Source organism: Sapajus apella, unplaced genomic scaffold (assembly GCF_009761245.1).
Source record: "Sapajus apella isolate SASKATOON/1434 unplaced genomic scaffold, GSC_monkey_1.0 scaffold14, whole genome shotgun sequence".
In the NCBI taxonomy this organism is placed as follows: Eukaryota; Metazoa; Chordata; class Mammalia; order Primates; family Cebidae; genus Sapajus; species Sapajus apella.
Genome location: NW_022436954.1, coordinates 26,023,605 through 26,045,295, shown reverse-complemented (window position 1 = coordinate 26,045,295; position 21,691 = coordinate 26,023,605). Strand labels below are relative to the sequence as shown.

The 21,691-nt window shown below is 40.8% G+C and overlaps 1 protein-coding gene across 2 annotated transcripts in view; it reads left to right on the top strand.

Moving 5' to 3' along the window:
- Positions 1 to 16,139, top strand: part of IFTAP (intraflagellar transport associated protein) — a 99,670-nt gene extending 83,531 nt beyond the window's left edge. Inside the window, exons 6-7 of one of the 2 annotated variants that reach the window (XR_004270172.1) lie at positions 318 to 401; positions 878 to 993. Coding sequence is in view for 1 of the 2 variants with exons in the window: in XM_032282306.1 (XP_032138197.1) it covers positions 16,040 to 16,111 (72 nt within the window). In the remaining variant the exon portion in view is untranslated. Of the gene's footprint in view, positions 1 to 317; positions 402 to 877; positions 994 to 16,039 lie in introns of those variants that run through there. The other variant, XM_032282306.1, reaches the window with a different exon arrangement.
- Positions 16,140 to 21,691: the final 5,552 nt, after the last annotated feature.

The following is a 21,691-nucleotide window of genomic DNA, read 5'->3' as shown; positions in this document are numbered from 1 at the left end:
CCTGGCCGATCCCATGGAACATGAGCCATGCAGGGATGAGGCTTTGAGTTTTGGGATAAATGAACCCACCCAGGTAGAGGTCATTAAGGGAAGGGTGTTAAGTGAAAATTATATATAAACTGCACGCTGTTTGCAAGCCATTGCAGTTTTCCTGCCTAGCTTGCTGTCACTGGGCTGTATGTAGGGTGGTGGTTCTTGCCAGCCGGCAGCCACTGGCCCAGGCAGTCATCCTGTCCAGTCCAGTCCAGCTGCCACCAGAATGTCTCCCTTGTACGTAAGCCCCTGATAAAACCCTATGTCTCATTCACTGGCTCTAGGTCACTTCTTCGGCCTCTTGAAACTAGTGGCATCCCCAATGGAGTCGATAAGCGTTTGCCATGACACCAAGGAATTCTTCAAGTGTAAGTAAATGTATGGAAACTGTTTATTTCTAGGGTTTAAAGTATGTTCTGTGATTAAAACAATAGGCCTGGCATGGCGGCTCCTGCCTGTAATCCCAACACTTTGGGAGGCTGAGGCGGTCAGATTGTGAGGTCAAGAAATCGAGACCATCCTGGCCAATATGGTGAAACCCCATCTTTACTAAAAATACAAAAATTAGCCAGGCATGGTGGTGCGTGCCCATAGTCCCAGCTACTTGGGAGGCTGAGGCAGGAGAATCACCTGAACCTGGGAGGTGGAGGTTGCAGTGAGCTGAGATTGCACTACTGCACTCCAGCCTGTTGACAAACAAAACAAAACAAAATGAAAACCCAGAACAAAATAATGAACACTTTCAATGATGTCAGAGAGACTCCTTCCTTTACATTTTATATCCTGAATTCTTGAAAATCACTGGAAAAATTCCTGAATTTTTGGTTTTCTCCTTTCTTAACAGAAGAGTCATCATTTCAAAAGAAGTCTCTCTTCATCAGAGGAAGCTTTGTAAGTCAGGAGGGCCTGGAGGAGTGTGCTTAAGCCAGATGCTTACTGTACTTTGAGACATATTGAGAAGATGTTAAACAGCTTCCAAAAACATATAATTGGTTAATATGAGTTATACAATTCCATTTCTCAGATGGAGAAATTCGGGCCTATAATTGTTAATTTTAGAGGTTATCCAGAATTATTATAGAATTATTCTTTCTGATATTTAATTTCTATTTGGTTTTATTTTAACCCAAGACAACTAAACATCCAGATAAATTTAATGATTTTAGTTTTATAGCATACTGTTAAAATATCTTAAAATCACATATGTAATAAACATGCAATAGGGAAAACCTGGAACACACAAGCAAAGCACAAAGAAATAAAAACCTTCTGCCAGTCCAGGAAACTTCTCTAACAAACAGAGGAGAAAAAAGTGTTATAATTGAATAAGCATTGAACCAGAATGTGATACACATCCCAGGCAATCCATTAAGTGATTTTTGCAAAGACAGAAAGAAATCTCACTTTTTTACGTAGCCAAGCAGATGTAACCCATTACATACATGTTCTCAAGATAAACAAAAACTGATCCTCAAGAGGACTTGCCAGCACCATTTGTTACAGGCAGCTCATTCTAAAATCATCTGGAAATTTAGAGTGACCTTCCGCGTTTGATAGATAATAGCCTTTATCCAAGGGAAAAATGAAATTCCCACCTCTTTGTGATAGGGGGTAGACTTGCAATTTGAATCTAGGCATCAATTAAAGTTAGGTTCCTACTCTGCCCAGGAAACTGAGATAGGAGCCTTATCTTCCTTGAAATTATATTTCAAAGAGATGGCTCCCAGGTCCTTGTAGGAACATTCCTGGGTTGTAAAATTGGTAAGAGGCTTATTTAGCTTTTAAAAAGATTTATATAGATTTCGAAGAAGCAGAGAAAGAGCTTACACTTACTAGTTTTCTAAAGTAAATGCCCAAAGAAAAGGGCATGGGGGAAGGTCTCTTCTTTTTTCTTTGTAACAAGGAGAATTGGCTTTTTTAAAATTCTGATTTATATTTGCCTTTCCACCCACAGTATCAGCATCGCCAGGCTCCCAGCAGGGGCTGGAGCCTGCCATGGGCCTCAAAGAGGAGAGCTGCAGATATCGAGCAGATGTTCTAGGCACAGGGAATGAAGTAAGTTATTTGTAGTAGTTTGCAACTTTTCTGTGGAAGAAGTTTGTCCTGAAAAAAGTTTTTCTACCTCAAATTTGACTCTTTCCTGGAAGACAGCCCTGGGGGGTCATCTCTGCCCATTGTCCTGCCCCCGCAAGGACAAGGCTACAGGACAGCCAAGAAGACCCAATACTGTGGTTAAAGCCTCCTAAGAACTTGGAATAGAAAAGCAAGTAGTAGGGGCTCCCAGGGAAATGCCTGGAGATGGGGAAAATCCTGGTTGGGTTCAAAGGAATCATAATCCAGATGACTGGGGATGTTCAGGAACAGAAGGAGCTTGATGGAGCTGAGGCTGGCTTTACCTGGTGGGCCATCTGAAAGAAAAAAAATCAACTTAGCATAGACTTGCACTCCATGGACAAATCCGTCTCTGATCTTTTCAAGGAATTCGAGAAACAGAAGGTGACTAAAGGCCGTGGAGAGCTTGAAGAATAGCTGAGGCTGTGTGTTGAGGATTACAGAGTGAGAATCAGAAAGGCAGGCTGGAGATGCAGTGGGAAACCAGACTATACCGCCCCCATATACACTTCTTTGGCATATTTTGAGCTGGTTATTCAGAAAAACTGCAGACACAGAAATAGCGCTGAGAAGCTATCATCTTGTAAAGGAAATTTGCATCTATCCACATTGGTGGGCAAACAGGGAATGCTGGCAGAGGTTTTCTCTGAGGTCGCCTATTCTAGGTCTAGGAAAGACGATCTCACAGGCAAAGGAAACTGAAGATCAGTCACTTTTGAAGGTCTGGCAGAGGAACTTAATTGTAAGCTCCCATCTATTCTTTCTGAGGGCTGCAACCTGAGAGAATTCAGCCTGCACAATAAGACAGGTTTTGCTTATCCATGGCTTTTTCTCCTTATCCCCCCATAATCTGTCACCACCTTCCCCCAGGAGCCCCAGCCTCTAGTTTTTTTGTACAGTAGAAAATCTTCAGGCCAGGCGTGGTGGCTCACACCTGTAATTTCAGCATTTTGGGAAGCTGAGGTGGGCAGATCATGAGGTCAGGAGTTTGAGACCAGTCTGGCCAACATAGTGAAACCCTGTCTCTACTGAAAATACAAAAAAATTAGCGGGGTGTGGTGGTGTGCGCCTGTAATCTCAGCTACTCGGGAGGCTGAGGCAGGAGAATTGAGAGAACTCTGGGGGCTGAGGTTGCAGTGAGCTGAGACAGCGCCATTGCACTCCAGTCTGGCCGACAGTTTGAGACTCTGTCTCAAAACAACAACAACAACAACAAACCCTTCAGTCATCAGTCCTTCTTCAGGTCTTATATTTCATGTGGCTTTCATGTGCATGTGCACATAATAAATTTGCATACCTTTTCTCCTGTTAATCTGCTGTCAGTTTTATAGCCTCAAATGATCAAACGTTTGTGGAGAAAGAGAATTATCTTTGTCCCTGTGGTATCAAGTACTGAAGGTTTGTGCAGGAGAGAAATTCAATTTAGCATCTGAGAAAATCATGCAAGTCTAGAGGGAAGGCCCAAATGGAGGCCATGGCTTTTCAGGCCAGTGTGCTAGAGCAGATGTGGATCCATTCGCTGGGGAAGGCTGTGGAGCAGGAGACTAAAGAAAACGAGGAGAATCTGTGATCTGATTTCAGAGGTGGAAAATCTTGTCAATGACAGGTGACTTCCTCTTTCCTCCTGTCTGTTCATCTGTCTGCCCGACCCTGTCTGCAAGCAGGTCTCCTGTACTCTCTTCTTGTGTTTTCCTTTTGGCAGAAATCTAAGTGATTCTTAAATGAGATATCTACAGAAAATTAAGTATAAGAAATTTTGACTTCTGGATGTTATACTTCATGCTCTATTTGGCTTATTAAATGTTGATGCTAATCTTTTTTTTAAAGCAAAGAAAAACACACAAACCAGAATAACATTGGAAACATTTAGTTCTACATCTTCTAAGTCTCTGTAAGTAAATGGACTCTTTCTTTTTTAATTTATTTTTTTATTTTACTTTAAGTTCTGGGATACATATGCAGAACATGCAGGTTTGTTACATAGGTATACATGTGCCATGGTGGTTTGCTGTGGCTGTTAACCTGTCATCTAGGTTTTTTTTTTTTTTTTGAGACAGAGTTTCACTCTTGTTACCCAGGCTGGAGTGCAATGGCGCGATCTCAGCTCACTGCAACCTCCGTCTCCTGGGTTCAAGCAATTCTCCTGCCTCAGCCTCCCGAGTAGCTGGGACTACAGGCACGCACCACCATGCCCAGCTAATTTTTGTATTTTTAGTGGCGACGGGGTTTCACCATGTTGACCAGGATGGTCTCGATCTCTTGACCTCGTGATCCACCCGCCTCGGCCTCCCAAAGTGCTGGGATTACAAGCGTGAGCCACCGCGCCTGGCCGTCATCTAGGTTTTAAGCTCTGCGTGCATTAGGTATTTGTCCTAATGCTCTCCCTCTCCTTGACCCCCACCCACTCACAGGCCCCAGTGTGTGATGTTCCCCTCCCTGTGTTCATGCGTTCTCATTGTTCAACTCCTACTTATCAGTGAGAACATGCGGTGTTTCATTTTCTGTCCTGTGTTTGCTGAGAATGGCTTCCAGCTTCATCCATGCCCCTGCAAAAGACATGAACTCATTCTTTTTATGGCTGCAAAGACTTGGAACCAACCCAAATGCCCATCAATGATAGACTGGATAAAGAAAATGTGGCATATATACAAAATGGACTCTTTCTTAAATTACATCTACCACTCTCTTACAGGGTCTTAATGAAACCAATACAGACATGTAAAAGTTGATCTAAAATTTTTTTAGTAGCATGTACTTCACATATAGAAGCCTGCATAGGAACAAGACATTTTGCATAATATTTAATTAGTGGATGCTTGCTCAGAAAAGCCTTATGTGACCCGTGAAGCAATCAAAATAATTATGGGCACAAATTGCATATGCAAAATTGAGACCCAGTAGGTGTCCTCCTCCGCTCTGCTTATACCTCAGGGAATTGCTGAATCTTGGCAAAAGGGCTGTCTGCAACCATAAGCGTGCAGTGGTGGCTTGCTTTCTCTTGCTTCAGTGCTTTCCTTTCAAGCAGCAGGGAGATTAAAAAAAAAGAACTTCACAATAGCAGAGGAGGAAGAGTAATGAGAAGTCCGTAGAGTGTGTTTTCAACTACCAGTTCTAGCCTTTATTGCCTTCACTGCTCATTTGTGCAAGTCTGATCTTGCCCTTTGTTATTCAAGAGTAGGGTCTCTCTTCCTGTTAGACTGAGGTTTCCCGAAGCCACAAACCATGTCTTTTCCTTTCCGTGCTGCCTGTAGCATGCTCATGGTGAAGAGGTAGTGGATACTCGGTAAGGACCTGGTGAATTGAATTGAAGAGCCATGATAGAGAACAATAGGGTGGTATTTTTATGATTTATTTTTCTTTTGCACTTCCCTACACATAATCTCTGTAGTTTACTTGGGTGTCTTCCTACCTCTTAGAATGGCTACAAGAGGGATACAAAAAGTTAGTATTCCAATTTTGATATTTAAAGTGGTATTTTTTGCTTCTGCAGTAAAGTAAAATTTTAGATGTTTTAAAGCCCTTTTACTCCTTCTCCCTGCTTTGTTTGTTTGTTTTTACTATATCAAGAAGTAGGTTGCAGGTGATGAAAGCATTAAGATTTTCCAAATGTAGAGGCTACTCCCCTTGCCTGACAGCAGGCAGGACACAAAGGAGATGCCCCAAAGGAGAACAATTTTAGAAGAAGCAAAAACTCAAGTCTACCTTTTCTTATGTGGCATTGTGGAAAGAGGGGGAGCAGGGAATGAGGAAGGGGTGAACACACAGGTTTTGATCTTATTTTTCCCTGGGCCTGAGCCCAGAAGACGGGAAGCGCATGCATGCGTGTGTATAACACCAGCGCGCTTGTTATTCTAGGAGTGGATTTGTTTCACAGCTTGCCCCGGTAGCATCCTGTGGGCAGCTTCATCAAAGGACCCTGGTCAGCATAGCCTGGTTAGGCTGAGGATAGCCTGGGTTCGGCTTTCCTGAATCTCTCTTAATTTTCAAATGACTGAAAACTATTGAGGTATTCCTCATGCCTGTAGGGCTGGCTGCTGAATTTTTCAGACCTTGACTGGGGAATATGGCAGGAAGGGGCTGCTTTCATGGACAAAAGAGCCACATTGCTGAGGACAGCAGGGCATGGCTTCCTGGCCAGGCTTTGGATGTGTCCACCCTGCCAGCAAGAGTTGAAGTGGGGCTAGCCTGGCATCCTGAGGTACAACAGCCATAGACTTTACAGAAAGGCCCCAGCAGAATGCCCAGGGCACAGGGTCATGCCTTGGTAGTCTCCAGGGACCAGCCTAGCCCGGGCCCTCTGCAGCAGATACCAACCTGCCTCTCTGGGACTCCACCCGGCTCCCTCCCATCTGTCTCCTTAAGGTTGCAGGAACCGCATCCTCCTCCCATACTCCAAGGTGCATCTGAGGAGGAGCAGAGAAAAGGGGCTCAGCCTCTAAAACACTGAGCATTTACCCAGGTCATTGAAGCAGAGATGAGATGATGCCCAGGAAGGCTAAATTACTAGGTCAGGCAAACATCTATTTCTCTTGCCATCAACTGGGTGAAAGCCTGTGAAGAAGACCAGATCAATTACAGAAGAATAAAAAGGCTATTTACTTTTGTAATCCTGAGGGCAGTGTAAGTGAATATTGATCCTGCTACAGTATGTGGGTTTTTTTTCATGTTTCTTAAAATTCTTTTAGAAATGAACATTTCCTAGCCTTCTCTGTAAACTCCAAAGTTAGACTCCAGTTTACAAAGGCATCAGCAGGAAGCAGTGCCTCCCAAGGTGGAGGAAACATGGAAGAAAAGATCTTTCCTGGCCGATTCAGAAGAGCTGAGAGTGAGCATGAGAGAATTAGCATGACGGCTTGACCGGAGCTGCTAGCAAGCATATTTGAGCAAACGGATATACATATTCTTTTAAATCTCCTACTGTGCCTTCAAATGGTCATCCCAAATGTTTCATTTTACATTAAGTGCCAGCTTGCCTCTAGGGATGAGGATAAAAGACATTTTGAATTTAACTTCTTAATTAGGAAACACCAAAGCTGTCATTCATACTAGGAGAAAGAAAGAGCCTTCATGTCCCACTGCAGATAATAAGACTTTCCAGATATTAATTGTATGTGTATTTAGCTTTGAAATGCAGTATTTAAAGTTTCAAGAATTAGAAATAGCATAGATATAGAAGACTGGCCAGGCCCTGTCATGCAGAAGGGTCATTGATAAATGGGGATAACCCTTAAAAAACAGAGTAGCCAGATTTTTTGGGGGGTTGGATAGTACATTCACTCCTCAGTCTTTAAGTACTGCACACCAGCTCTAAGGTGAGTTGTGAAGAAGTTACCAAGTGACTTATCAGAAGCATACTGGTTAAAAGGAGAGGGAAAGTTGCTACCATTTATTCTGTGCCAGGAACTTGAACATCTTTTCATGCAATATCACATTTAATCCTCTTGCTATTATCATGAAGTAGAAAAATATGTATTGATTCTAGTTATAAGAAAACGGAGGCTCCAAGAGTAAAACTGACCTGCCCTCATTACCAGCTGATGTGTGTGAGGGCTGGAATACAAGCTTAGATCTAAGACCCGTGCTCTTTGTGTGACACCACCCTGCTGCCTCATGGGAAAGGTGAGAAAATCTCCCAAAGGGATTCCGCAGTTGTACTTCACACTTCTCCTTTGTAAAACTGATCTCCCTGACAGATTTTTAAAAATGAAATATGTCCTCTCTCTTGGATGGCCAGCAACATGTTTGCTGCGGCCAGGTCTGTTTTATTATCTCATCAAAAACACACAGCCCAGTGCTTGGTACATTTCACGTGGTCAAGTTTTTCACTGGCTGATTATAAGTAACTATATGTTATTGGAATCTAGAAAGTAAGCGAATGCAAATTTGGGGGATTTTTTTTTGTAGATACATAAGTTTACTGGTATGTCTTTGATTCATTTAGAACATTCTTTTCCTAAAGGTATCGATGGATTGTCAGACTTCTTGATATTTACACTAATCATAACTCCTACATGATTAATAAAGAGGTAAAACATGTTAAAGATTAGGCAGGTGAACTGTTAGCGTGATCATTGTTAGAGTTTCTGAATTTCTATTCTTTTTTCTCTTAAACACCAGAATAAGATTTGGTTCCTAATGGTTGGGCGTGGGCTCTGAAACCTGTAGAATCAGAAAGGAAGTAGAACCTGTGATTTCGATTTCTGAGCCACACTTAAATGATTGGCAGCTGAGATTCAAGAATGGCAGAGGTTGATTAAGCTGGAGTCATACAGTAGCTATTAATAACATGACAAGCAGGGTGGGGAGAGAACGCAACGGATTGAACGAGAGGGGACAATGGGAGCTCGGGAGGGTAAACCTGATTGGCCAGTTAGTACTGTCTTGTGTCCATCTGGAAATAGGCCTTGTCTCTTTTTTACCAGCCGAATTCTCAGCTGAAAATGCAAAAGGTCAAACACTTAGAGATGCCTGTTTTAATGGGGGTGGATATTATTTCTGCCTCAGCCATTTTCAGCTAGAAACCACAAGATGGCAATGTTGCATCATTCCTTGCAAGACCTTTGCCCAAGGCTGTCCTGACTCCAGGTAAATTCAATTGCTAAGCAATAAATTGGGAGATGCGGGATCGTGTTGGTTTAACCAGCTAACATTATACTTGTATTTGGTACTACTGATTGTTTTTTCCATGATAAAATGTTGCATACTGCAGGAAAAGTAATACATTTTCACCCCTTGTTAGAACACTCTGTAATTCAAGCAAATAACACAGACATAGTCTGAATTTCAATCTTCTGGACCCGGTTTTCCCCAACATCAGACTAATTAGTTTTATTCCATCTAGCCAACACCTGCTTGAGAAGAACATTTAGTGTCATAAAACAAACCACCCACCAAGAAATAAAGAAACTGAGTAAAGCCCACACATCCATGTCATGTTGCCAAGTTCAGCTCTAAAACAAAGCCTTACAACCCACCCTGGTGGATTCTCTTGGGGGAAACTCCATTTTCTAATATAAGTTTTTGCATGAAAAAACTTCATTCAGAGTCGTGAAAGGCTCCTATGCAAATGATATTGTTGGAATATATTTCATTTCTTTGGGAGTCAAAATCCTTCATTTCTTTGAGGACATGTTCAGGCTTAATTCTTTTAGCAGACCCTCGAATCCTCTGCTTTTTAATTGTGTTTGAGGAAGGGACTAAAGTGAAATTTGGTGGTGTGATCAAACAGCAAGGGATTTGGTGCCTTCCCAAGTATGATGGGCATAGATTAAATACTGAGTACCTTTCGATGGTTATTAAGGTGAGGTTACAAGTGTTAAAACTGTTTGACTGAGAAAAGGTTCAGGTGGGAATGAGTTGCTTTCACGGAGGGAATTAAGGGAAAGGTTGCTGCTAGATCAGTGGTTCTCAAATTTTAGCAGGCATCAGGATCACCTGGTTGATTTATCAAACTGCAGACCACTGGACTTCACCTCTAGAGTTTCTGATTCTATAGATCTAGGGTAAGGCCCGAGGATTTGTGTTTCTGATAACTTCGCAGATAATGGGGATGCAGCTTGTCCAGAAGTCATGCTTTGAGAACCCCGATGCTAGACCTGTTTTCGCTAAAGGACAGGTAACTGGGTGATTTTCATTGATGTGCTTTACAGAGAATGTTGAGAAATACTGACTCAATAGAATGAATCCTTGCTTTAGGATCTAGAGATGTGAATTCAAATATAGGTCCTATAACTTAGGAGCTGGATATATGAGGCCAGCGACTTAACCTCCCATAACCTCAATCTGTTATCGAGAAAATAGTATTGTACTCAGATATCAGGATTTGAATCCTGGCTTTGCTAATTACTTTGTGACTTTATTCAAATTACTGAGCCACTCTGAGTCTGATGGGTAGAAAGAGTACTTCTGAGTTGTTTTGGAAGTAAAATATTTGATATCAGGGCACCTCTCATAGGATTTGTTGCTCCTTTCCATTTCTTTGCTAGATTGAAAGATGTACGCATCTAAAATCACTTTATAAAATACAAAACACCATAGGAATGTTGGTTAATGTTTTACAGATAAATTGCTTTAGGAAAAAACCTTCTTAGATCCTTTGGATTGTCATTTTCCTTGACCAGCTAAGTCTGTTTGGATAAATTGGCTATTTTTAGCCAATTGTGAGTTTCTTCTTACAATTGTTTGAAATCACTGGACAGACCCGAAGTTTACATAATATAGTCCAGGCTGCAGGAGGAAGCACTGATAACTCCTGGAATCTTTTCCAGATTGGGTTGGTCAATTCTACTTTCTCGTTTTTAGAGACAGAAATAAAGAACCAAGAGTTGAGTGGCAAAATGCAGTTTGGCTTAGAGAATCAGGGTCAGCTGTGTCATGAGATCCTTCTGGATACCTTTCGTATCCCAGGAGAGGCCGGTACCCAAGAAGAATGGACAAACTGGTTTTCACATTATGGAAAGTGTCTGCTTGATGTCAATATGATATGTTATATAGTGAAAAAGTGATTGGTTTTATAACTGTTGGTTTGAAGATGTTAAAGACCTAATTCTCTTTCTGCCATTGAAAGGTATTCGATATTTCACCTAAACCCATTGTTCCTGGGAAGGCACCAAATCCTAGTTGTGTAACCTCGGATATCATTTCCCTTCACTGAGCCTCAGTTTCCCCATTACAATATGAAGGATTTGCATGAGGTCAGGCTTCTTACATAGCACTCTGTAGATGGGATCCATGGATCATTCAAAATGCCAAATCTTGTGATTGTGCAATTTTATGTCGATAGAATCTGTAGCATTCATCAGATTCTGAAAGGGGTCTGTTGCACTAAAAAATTGAACCTCAGGTGTTATTAAGCATCATGCTCAAGTCTAGGCTTGCATCTCTTCCAGTGATTCTAAATAGTTTCAACTGTGTTTTCATTGACGAGGTAAAATAGATGCCCTAGCTCATTTGCTATTGTATAGATACTACTTTTTAAGTCATACTATTAAAAGAAATCAAATTTTAAACACTGGTGAAAAGTTTGGAGAAAGATCAATGGCCAAGGAAAGGAGAAAGCCATAGAACAGCTTACTGCTAACACATAGGAGCAGTTTTGTGAATGTACCACTGTCCATGGGGTAGAGATGGGCCTTATCAGTATACTCACAATTGATCAGGTTTAAGGTGATGGATACTCACTAATCCAGTCTACATGACACTGATGAATAATCTGGGATACCAGTGTGATTTGCAATGAGGGATAACTTCTGCCTATGCCCAGATGGCTCCTTTTGCAGGCCTTGATTTACATTATTAATCGGTAGATTGTTAAGGATTTAGAGCAAAAGGATGCAAATAGTTTTGAAAAATATTTCTTTTGGGTCAGGTTGAGGTCCCAACATCACTGATTATGATTCAGTAAAGAATCCAGTAGGCTTTTTGTTTCTTCCTATTCAGTGTTGACTTATCTGTCAGTGGGCATCCTTGTTTCCAAGTTCTTTGGGGACATGATTCACTTTGTCCCCAGATACTACCAACAAAAGTCATGTTTTTTTTTTTTTTTTTTTTTCAGAGAAAATATTTTTAACCATCATCGTGTGCAAGCACAGTTAAGTTGATGAGATTCAAAACATACTTTCTAGTCACAACATCCATTAAATTGTTATTCCATGTTGAAAGCAACTTGAATGTCTAACATCATGTAACACAATGATCATACCATCATTATTCTTAACTTCCTTTTACCAATGTTGGTGAAACTGAGGCTTTTGTTCAAATACACTTTTTATCAGTTGTTCTCACTCTAAAATCCAAGTCTCTTTTCTAGTTCCTCGGGTCTCTTCTGTTTTCCATGAGAGAAGATTGATTTCTTGTTCCTCTACTAATCTGTCAGACAAACAAATCTCTTACCAGTTTGGAGATGATAATGTTTACCCTGTGTATCTTATGTAGGCATAATGACATCATCAGGACAGTCCTGCAGAATATTGCTCACCTGAGCAGGCATTTTCTAAATTAAATCAGTAGTGTCATGGAGTTCTAAATGTTCAGAGAGAGAGAGAGAGAACATACATTGTAAGTGTGCCTCTTGGAAAGCAAGCCTAATTTTTAATAGCATGCATTTATACAAAAGAGTAAAGAGAATTTTACTATTCAAGAGGATATCCTCACCAATTCTCAGTTGGCAAACCTATATTATGATTTGATTTATAAAAATTTTTACCCCTAACTTGTCAGAAACATGCGCACTGTATAAAGTGAAACGCTGAGTTGGAATTCATGCTGCCTCATTCTTGGGATGCTAGTAAGGCAGAGGAAGAAAATTTCAGTAATTCAATCCTGCAAAATAAGATGCTGGATATAGACTCCTTGCTCTCTTAGTTCCATGTAAAAATGGCTAAATTTACCAAATCTAAGGCATACACAATTGACCATGGTCTAACATATGATCTGTCCTCTATGTTATTTGCATGTTAACAGAGAAAAAGATCAAAGGAATACATTTCTGGTTCTAGAATTTCAGACCATGGTAAAATGGTAGGTTAGATTTTGAGGGAGAGGTATTGGGGTGGATAGGAAGATATGCTTCTTCTGTCCTATTAAATCAGATGTTGTCTCACATTTCTGGGCCTGAAGTCTCTACATTTGATTCTAACTGTGCAATTGATATAAATAACAACATGGTTACTGCTGCTACTTTGTGATTAAGCATGCATTAACCTGTGGGGTTGTTTTACGGTAATTAAGTGACCAAATCTCTCTAACGTTGGTGTGTATATTGAAGGCTTTTGTAGTTGATTAGCAGAGGAGTGAAACTGAGGAGTTTAATCAACCACTCAGGTTCTTAGTTTCAACTTTATTCCAGCACTGTGTTTGCTATGTCATATTAGAGGAAGACAGGAAGGGGAACTTCCTCCATTGACATGTTGCACATGTGCTGTCCCAGTCTTACTGAAGGTTGAAGAAGATTGCTCTTACATTTCTCAATTCCAAGCTATGCTGCATGCTGACCTTATGGGAAGGCCAAGGATCAGCTGGGGAGTGAGTGATACTGATGAGGAAGTCAAGGTCAGGATTTCCCTTTGGGTACAGCTAGTTGGTTTTTTCCCTGAGCACAAACTATTTAATGGCTTCAGCCATGCTGGAATCATTGATCCTAGGATAAAAAGGATGGTGGAATGCGGATGTATCCATGTAATCCACCCCATTGTTGGAAAACATATCTTAAAGATATAATCTGTGGATGGGATAGTAGTGGTATCACCTTTGTATATAAAGAATAGCACCTTCTGTCTCATTCACTCACTCACTCACTCATCAAATACTTATTACAGTTCATACTCTATTCTGGATACTGGGTTTCATGCTAAGGAAATGCTAAGATTCATAAGAAATGTCTCCTGACCTCAAAGAGATTACAGTAAAGTGAGGGATAGACTGGCAAATATTTAGAGTACTTTGTCATATATATTGTGTTAAGTGAATAGAGGCGAAGGTGCAATTGGCTATTTCAGAAGGGTATCATAGAAGGTTTCTGAAGGAGTTGTTTGCTAAGTTGGGTTTTGAAAAATGGGTAAAAGTTAACCAGGTTAACTGTTTAAGGAGTGGATGATGAGATGTTTCGCTTAGAAGAAACAACTCACTACACAGAAACCCTGGAGCAGTATACCAATGGCCTGTGGTTTTCTGTGGCTAAAGTGTAGGCTGATGGGTAAGTGGAGTGGTAGGAAATGAGACTGAAAAAGAGGTAGGGGCCAAAGGGGGCTCCTGGGACATGCGGGAATTTTAAAAACATATCTTTTGGGCAATAGGGAGCCTTCAAATATTTTATCTGGGAGAGAATGTGGTTTGTGAGCTGTTAAATTTTTAGAAAGAATTAGGTTAGCACCATGGACAGTAGATTGGAGAAAGAATTTGTGACGTGACCAAAAAGGAAGGCTGATCTCAATGCCCAGGTGAGAGTAAGGGGACCTGAACTCAGATAGTTGTAGTGAATCTAGAATGTAAAGGACAGCTTTAGGAGATACTTAGTATAATTGGCATGACCAATTGTGTAGATGGCTATAGATGGGGGCGGGTGGGGGTGTTATGGCATAAAAAGTAGAAAAGACTCATAAAACAGTGAGCAGAAGATATTGGGGATATTTTTCTCAGAGAGAAATTTGTGTAAATAAAGGGCTTGAATTAAGTGTTCTAGATTGTTTTCTTATCTCTAAACTCCTATAATATTTTGATAATTTGATTTGGAACCATGCCACTTAGCATTGAACTATAATTTCTATTCTCCTGGATAGTGGGAATACAAAGATGAATAGACAGAATCCTTGATCTCCAGAAGTTCATAATCTATGGAGGGGGCAATAGGTAAACAAATAAGTACAAATGGGTATGGTGTGTGGTCACCCAGGTATGTGTGAAGGACAGAAATGGCAGGATGCATTTAGGACATTGCATTAAGTGTCTGGTGTACAGGAGGGACATGATTAGATTTTGAGTTTCAGAAAGATTATGGCAGTCTCAAAGGTGGATTGAAGTGAGGCCAATGGAAGGCTGGAAGACCAATGAGGAGGCAGATGCTCAGCTGAAAAAGCAACCACTTTGAGCTGCAAGGCTGGCCGTATTGCACTGTGGGAAGGCACTGTGCCTTCTGAGTTTTGGAGCTCACACTAAGTCCTAGCGTTGCCTCAGGGATCAATCTAATTATTTAACTTTGGCTTTGCCTTTGGTCGTTTAGGGATTCTGAGGAGTTCTGTCTTCTTTTTTACTCCTACTGGTGATGACAGCATCCATTGGCGATAAAGACTGGACATTGACCTTGTGATGAGAAGACAGAATGGGGAACGAGGGTAAGGGAAGGGTAAAAGCCAAGACCTAGAGAGTACTGTTACCATAGGTGTAAGATCTGGGTGCCTGCTGGTAGGGGAAATTTGCATGAGGATCCCAAATGCTTGAATGGTAGGAGAATGCAATTAAAGGATGCAGGATGGCCTTGAATAGTAAGTGGAGAGGAATATCCCTACATTTTGCCATAGTCCATTCCTTGGTGATTCTTCAGGTAAGATTTTATATTATGGCTGTAGCAACCAAAATAATAATAAATTGGGTGCAGTGGCTCACACCTGCTATCCCAGCACTTTGAGAGGCTGAGGTGAGCAGATCACTTGAGGAAAAGGGTTTGAGATTGTCTTGGCCAACATGGTGAAACCCTGTCACTACTACAAATACAAAAATTGGCTGAGTGTGGTGGCACACACCTGTAATGCCAGCTACTCAGGAGGCTGAGGCAAGAAAATTGCTTGAACTTGGGAGGTGGAGGTTGCAGTGAGCTGGGATCATGCCACTGCACTCCAGCTTTGGCAAGAGGCAAGACTCTGTCTCAAAAATAAAATGAAATTAAAATCCCAAAATAACAATAAATTACATAGTTCTAAGGATTTTATGTATATTATCTCATTTAATCATCATAGCAACTCTATGAGGAAACTGAAGCTCAGAAAGGTTAATAGCATGCTGAAGGTAGAGCTAGAAAGTGACTGAGCTGGACTTTCAGCCTAGGTAGCCTAACTCCTGGATCCATGTGCTCGGTCATCGAGCTGTCTCCCAAAGTCTCTTGGCAAAGGAAGACATGAGCCCATAAATCCCTGGATGATGTCTGTTTCTTAGCCATTCTAAAGTAAGTCACTCCAATGCTATGTTTGGTTTAAAACAGTGAAGGAGACGAAAGGATATTGCTTTGTGTCTGTGGATTCCAGGTGACAGTAAATGGACAAGGAGGAACTCAACAAGAACTGAAGAATTCCAGAATGCCTAGGATGCTGGCTGGACCTCTGGGGATGAACCGATTGCATCTGAGGGAATACTGTCTTATTAGATCTAAAGGTGATGTTATTGAACCTGTGTCTTTCCTCATTAGCCTGCCTGTGGAAATGCTGGACAGCTGAAGCCACGAAGACAAAGGAGAAGATTAGAGGCAACTGAGACCTAACCAAGTCACGAACCTGGAAGATGAAAACGTGAGTCTTGTTTGAAATTGCATCTCCTGGGCCCACTTCAATGCCAGAGCTTTCAGGCAGAATTGTGGTGCACAGACTTTTCTTTATATTTAAAGGTAAAACATTGATTGTTCTGGAGACAAGAAACTCACCTTAGCTGTGAACTAATGCCTCAGTCGAATGTAGGGATCAGTGTCTCCATGGCTTTCTAACCCCTGGGCAATGTTTTATAGCAATTACCTGTACAACCAGTTGCTATAGTTACCTATTGTCTATGCTTCAAGAAGAGAAATATCTAGCTAAGCTGGTTAGCAGGAGAAACAGGTGCTGAGATCTGACAAGAATGGGACATGCAAAAAAAAATATTTTTATCCACATAGTGACAAGTTTTAGAGCATTTAGCCTACTTACAGGCCAGTGATCATGGATATCTATCTTTTTCATATGAATCATCCCAATTCACAAAGATTAGCCCAAAACAGCCATGTTTAAAATAGCCTCATTGGCCATATTGCCATAGTTGTAACTGATTGAATCAGGGTGAACACCTAACCCAGGCTGGGACAATCCGATTTTGTCCCCTGGAAATCAGGACTGAAGTCTTTCCAGTCTGTCTGGATAAATGGCAGGACCTGTTCTACGTAAGCTTGAAAGAGTGGGTACCATTTTCTATCTTATGGAATGAGGAAAAGAGAAAGCATACTTGTAGAGGGAGAGTAAGCCTATCTGCAGAGGAAGCAGTGGGGAGAGGAAATGTAGCTTATGAGTTTTTTTTAGTTCCTGTCCCTTTCTGAAGCAGGATCATTTTCTGCCTTAGAGCATTTTCTTTGTTTCTTGTCTTCATTACTATTATTACTCATTTTTTGTTCTTACTGGCATGAATTAGTTTCTGTTAATTCTCACTAAAACTCACACTCCAACATAAGTTATGCTCAAGGCCCCTGTGTTGGGTTGAATTGTCTCCTTCTAAAATTATATGTTGAAGTCCTAACTCCCAGTGCCTCCAAATGTTACTGTATCTAAGGACAGGATCTATAAAGAGGTAACTAAATTAAGTGAGGTCATTAGGGTGGGCCTTAATCTACAACGACTGTTGACTTTATAAGAACAGATTAGGACACAGGCGTGCATAGAGAAAGATCTTGTGAAGATGCTCATCTACAAGCCAAGGACAGAGGCCTCAGAAGAAATCAGCCCAGCCCACACCTTAATCTCAGACTTCTAGCCTCCAGCATTGTGAGCAAATGAGCTTCTGTTATTTAAGCCATCCAGTCTGTGGGACTTTGTTAGGTCAGCCCAAGCAAATGAATGCACCTGCTATGCACGGCATGCAACTGTAATTCTTCCTCCCTCTGCCCCCACCAAAGAAAACTTGAGGATCGACTAACTGCTGGTTCTTTTTTTAATAGTGATCCATAAAGACAATAGCAAAAAGATCTTTTACTTTGGCTAAAAAGTCAATAACTGGCATTCAAGGCCCCTGACAGAGTAGAGCTCTAAAGGAATACATCTTCTTAATGCTCTTGTTTGGCTTAAATTAAAAGTGTTCAGCTTCATGCCTTCTCAAGGAAAGGTGCCTGCTAAAGCTTTAATTTTACATGGGAAAATGATTGCTTTTTCACTAATTGGAATGAATGGGAACTCTTTCTTCAATTCATTTAAACTCAGGTGAATACAAAGCAAGTCACTTTGCAGAAAGAAGTCCAGGAACTTGCAGATTCCTCCCTACTGCCCTTGAGTTCGGAGGTCAGTGTATGAAAAGTCATTTTCATCAGTTATCGTCACATTAGAGAATTAGGTAAAGAAAAGCATCCAGGTTTTTCTTACTTTTAATCAGGACAAGGTATAGGAAAATGGTGTTGACATTTCAAAAAAAAGTTGAGAGGAGAAGTGAAGGCCAAGAGTGAATAGAAAAAGATGTTGATTTAACTGAACTACAGTGGCATTTAAGAGGTCACTGAGCAGAGACAAGGTGCAAAGTAAATAGGAATAGCTTATAGACTCGTAACACAATATCTGCCAATAGAAGCAGACACCAAAAGGATTCTGTCATTTGTGTGTGTGCGCTTCAAGGCAGTTTTGTTTTTTGTCTTTTTAAAGAAAGAAAGGAGGATTTTATTTGGAAAATTTTGTGGTGTTCACATGTTCCTGCAAAGGAGAATAGACATGGCAAATAAGTTTCAACTCATGTGTAGCTCTGAATATTTGGATTATTATCTCCCTGGGGGATTGTGTTGAGATAGATTCTGAGGATGCATTTGGATTTGGTAGGAAGGAGCATCAGTTAAGGACAATTAATGAATGAATGTAAATATGAATGTTGTGCATGTGCATTGGTGAGACCAAAGGTCAAACACTGACGGCCCTGGGTCCGAGCGGAGTCTGCGAGAGTTTTTTTAAAAAAATTTTATTTCATTAGTTTTTGGGGAACAGGTAGTTTTTGGTTACATGACTCAGTTATTTAGTGGTGGTTTGAAATTTTGGTGCATCTGTCACCTGAGCAGTGTACGTTGTACCTAATATATAGTTTTGTTTCACCCAGGTGGTTTTAAAAAAAGATTTGAACTAAACATTTAAGAGTAGAGAGGTTTCATACTTTTTTGGCTCCCATCCTACTCTTCTACATTTTCAGTTTCTTTTATAAACTCCAGGAATACTGGGTATTTCTGCATGACAACAGCAGGATGGAGCTGGGTAGTGGCTCAGTTTAAGCATGGCCCCTGTGGACATTGGGCTGTGTGATCCCAGGCCTCAGGCTAATTACGCCTTCTGGGCTTAGGGATCATGTGGCTGTGGACTGAGGATGTGGCCAGTGGAGGGCCTCAAAAGTCAGAAAGTGCTGAAATGTTAAGACCATCACAGCCTAAACAGCAGAAAAAAGGCTTGGCAAGTATGGCCAAAGTAGATGTCTTTTAGTAGTGAGAACAAGACCACAGACCATAGTGTTCCCAAAATATGTGGTGACTGCAGTTTTTTCTGGAGGGGATGGGCAGTGTGAAGTTTTGTGAGGAGAAAGCTGTGACCTATAAAATATAGATTCTGGAGAAGTCCTCTTTGCTCTACTTATGCTACTTCCAGGCATCACCTTTAATGGGTGGAAAAGTGACACATTCCATCAATTTACCATTCTAAAAAAAATGGAATCAGTAGTATAGACGAAACCACTTCTTTGAACTCCAGATTCACATGTCCAATTGTCTACTTCCTATCCTTGCTGTTTTTGTCGTAGAATTCAAACGTAAGTGTCCAAATGAAACTCATTCTTTCCTCCCTTCTGCACGAGATCTGGTTCTTTCTGGTGTATTTATCTCAAGGATTAGAACTTCCTCCATTCAGCTATAAAAACCAGGAAGCTCTCGCTCTTTATCTACCATTCCCTCACCCTTTATCCAATCATGAATCCCAGTCAATTTTGCCCTAAGTATCTCTTGAATCTTCCCACTCCTCTCTGGCTTTCCTGCTATCAGTCCTCTGGCCTCACTCCAAAAGTTTTTTTCACATGGCAGTCACAGGCAACTTTGTGAAATCCCAAACTGGTCATGTCTTCTCCCTGCCTCAAAATAGTTCAATAGCTTTCTATTTCTCTCAAGATCCAAGCCCCGCATTCTTTGCCCATACTTGCCTCCTCACAAAGACTTGGCATTTGCCCTTTACAGGCCTTGCAAAGCTTGCCACCTTCCCTTGTACCTTAACAAATCCATTTTTATAGAAAAGCAAATCTCTCTAGTTCCCAGCCCAAAGCATGACTAAATGAGATGTTTCTGTAAGAGAAAAATAGAGATAAATTATTCTGCATTTATTTGGGTGATACTTGATTTTTAATTTATTCTTTCAGTACTCACTGTGATTGTAGCAGTCAATTCTAATTTTTTTTTCCTGCTGCTTAAATGTCAGCAGCCCATCTTTACTTAGAACTGATAGAAGTAATTGTTTCGTGTACTTCAACTGAATAGTGATTAAGTGGCCTAGGACTAATTTGAAGGTTAGCCTTCCAGTCCTTCCAGAAGCAGATTTCAGAAACATCTGGTTAGGGACTGTAGTTCTATAGGTCATCTTACCTTCAGAGGACCAGGATCCTTTGAGTTTACTTTCTTGGTTGTCTTGGGAGGTCAAGTCTTAAACACTGAGTAACCATTTTGCACTAATTATTAATAAAAGAAGTAGATGATGGTCTATAGAGGTGTGCTGTCCAATAAGGTAGTCAGTAACTATCTGTGGCTAAAGTTAAATAAAATTAAAAATGTATTTTCTCAGTTTGAGTAAGTATATTTCAAAAGCTTAATATGCACATGGCTAGTGGCTACCATATTGGACAGTAAAGATGTAGAGCACCGTCACAGAAAGTTCTATTGGATGGCTTCCCTCAGCAGAGATCTTTGCTTGACGTATCATGTACCTATAGTAACACATATCTATTCAATTAGTGGTCAATTTCCTATTTTCAGTGACAGCTGCTGTTATTTGCTTTTAGCAAAATCGTAAATCCATGTGGTCTGGAGGGAAGGAAATGGGTCAGATGATAAAACATGGAAGGTAGCGTAATTTGAAGAGGGAGTCTCCTCTAAGGGTCCTTGGGGTATAGAGTGGAGGGGGCAGGGTTTGGGTAGTTTTGTCTTGTACTGTGCTGGCTTCCATGTGGACACAGATAGGATTACCATGTGATTTATGTCCACAGAAAAACCAAATCTAGGGCCCTTTTTGCTTTTCAATAGGATTGGGTCAATTATTAAGGTGAAAAATGAGCCATCCTCCTAGTGGGAGTAGGACAACTACATGCCAGTGATGTTCACCTTCCAAAACATTTCTGCGCTCTGCCACAACACTGCTGCCCATTGTCTGAAGCATCTGCTACTCATAAAATGCCTTCATAACTACACTCAGTTTCCTGCCACTTGGTTTTCTCTTTGTTTGCTTTCTGAGGCTGTAGAAAGTGGACAATTCTATTTAGGTATCTGGTGTAGGTGGGTGATTTGATTTTATTATAGTTCAGCTGAGTGATTGCCATTGTTCTCCTATGTAATAATAATGGAACAAATGAGAGCCAGTGTTTATTAAAGACTCATTCCATTTCAGCCTTTATGCTGAAGGCTGCATGTTCTTGATCTCATTTAATACTTATAAAAATCTCTGAGGTGGTTTACACAGTGGTTAGGAGAATAGGTCCCCATCCTGGCCCTGCCATTTGCTAGCTGTGCCTCCGTCTCCTCATTAAAGGCAGTTCATGGTACTTTCTTAACTTTTTGTTGGGATTAAAAGAATTACATGAAAACTATTTAGAAAAGTATTTGCATGTAAGAAACTTTCAATAATTATTTCTACTATTATTATTCCTATCTTTACTAGTGTGAAAACATGGGTTTAGGGAGGCTTAAGGAGGTTGAGTAATGTTCCCAAGGCCATATATTTTGCATGTGGAAGAACCCTTACCATCCCGATGCCAAAGTCAGATCCTTAACTCCAACCAACTCCCTCTAAGGCATGACTATATCCAGCTACACTGATGTGTTAACAAGTAAGATAATGTATATGGGAGTGGTTTAGAAATTATGTCAAGGTAAGATTATCATTATCAT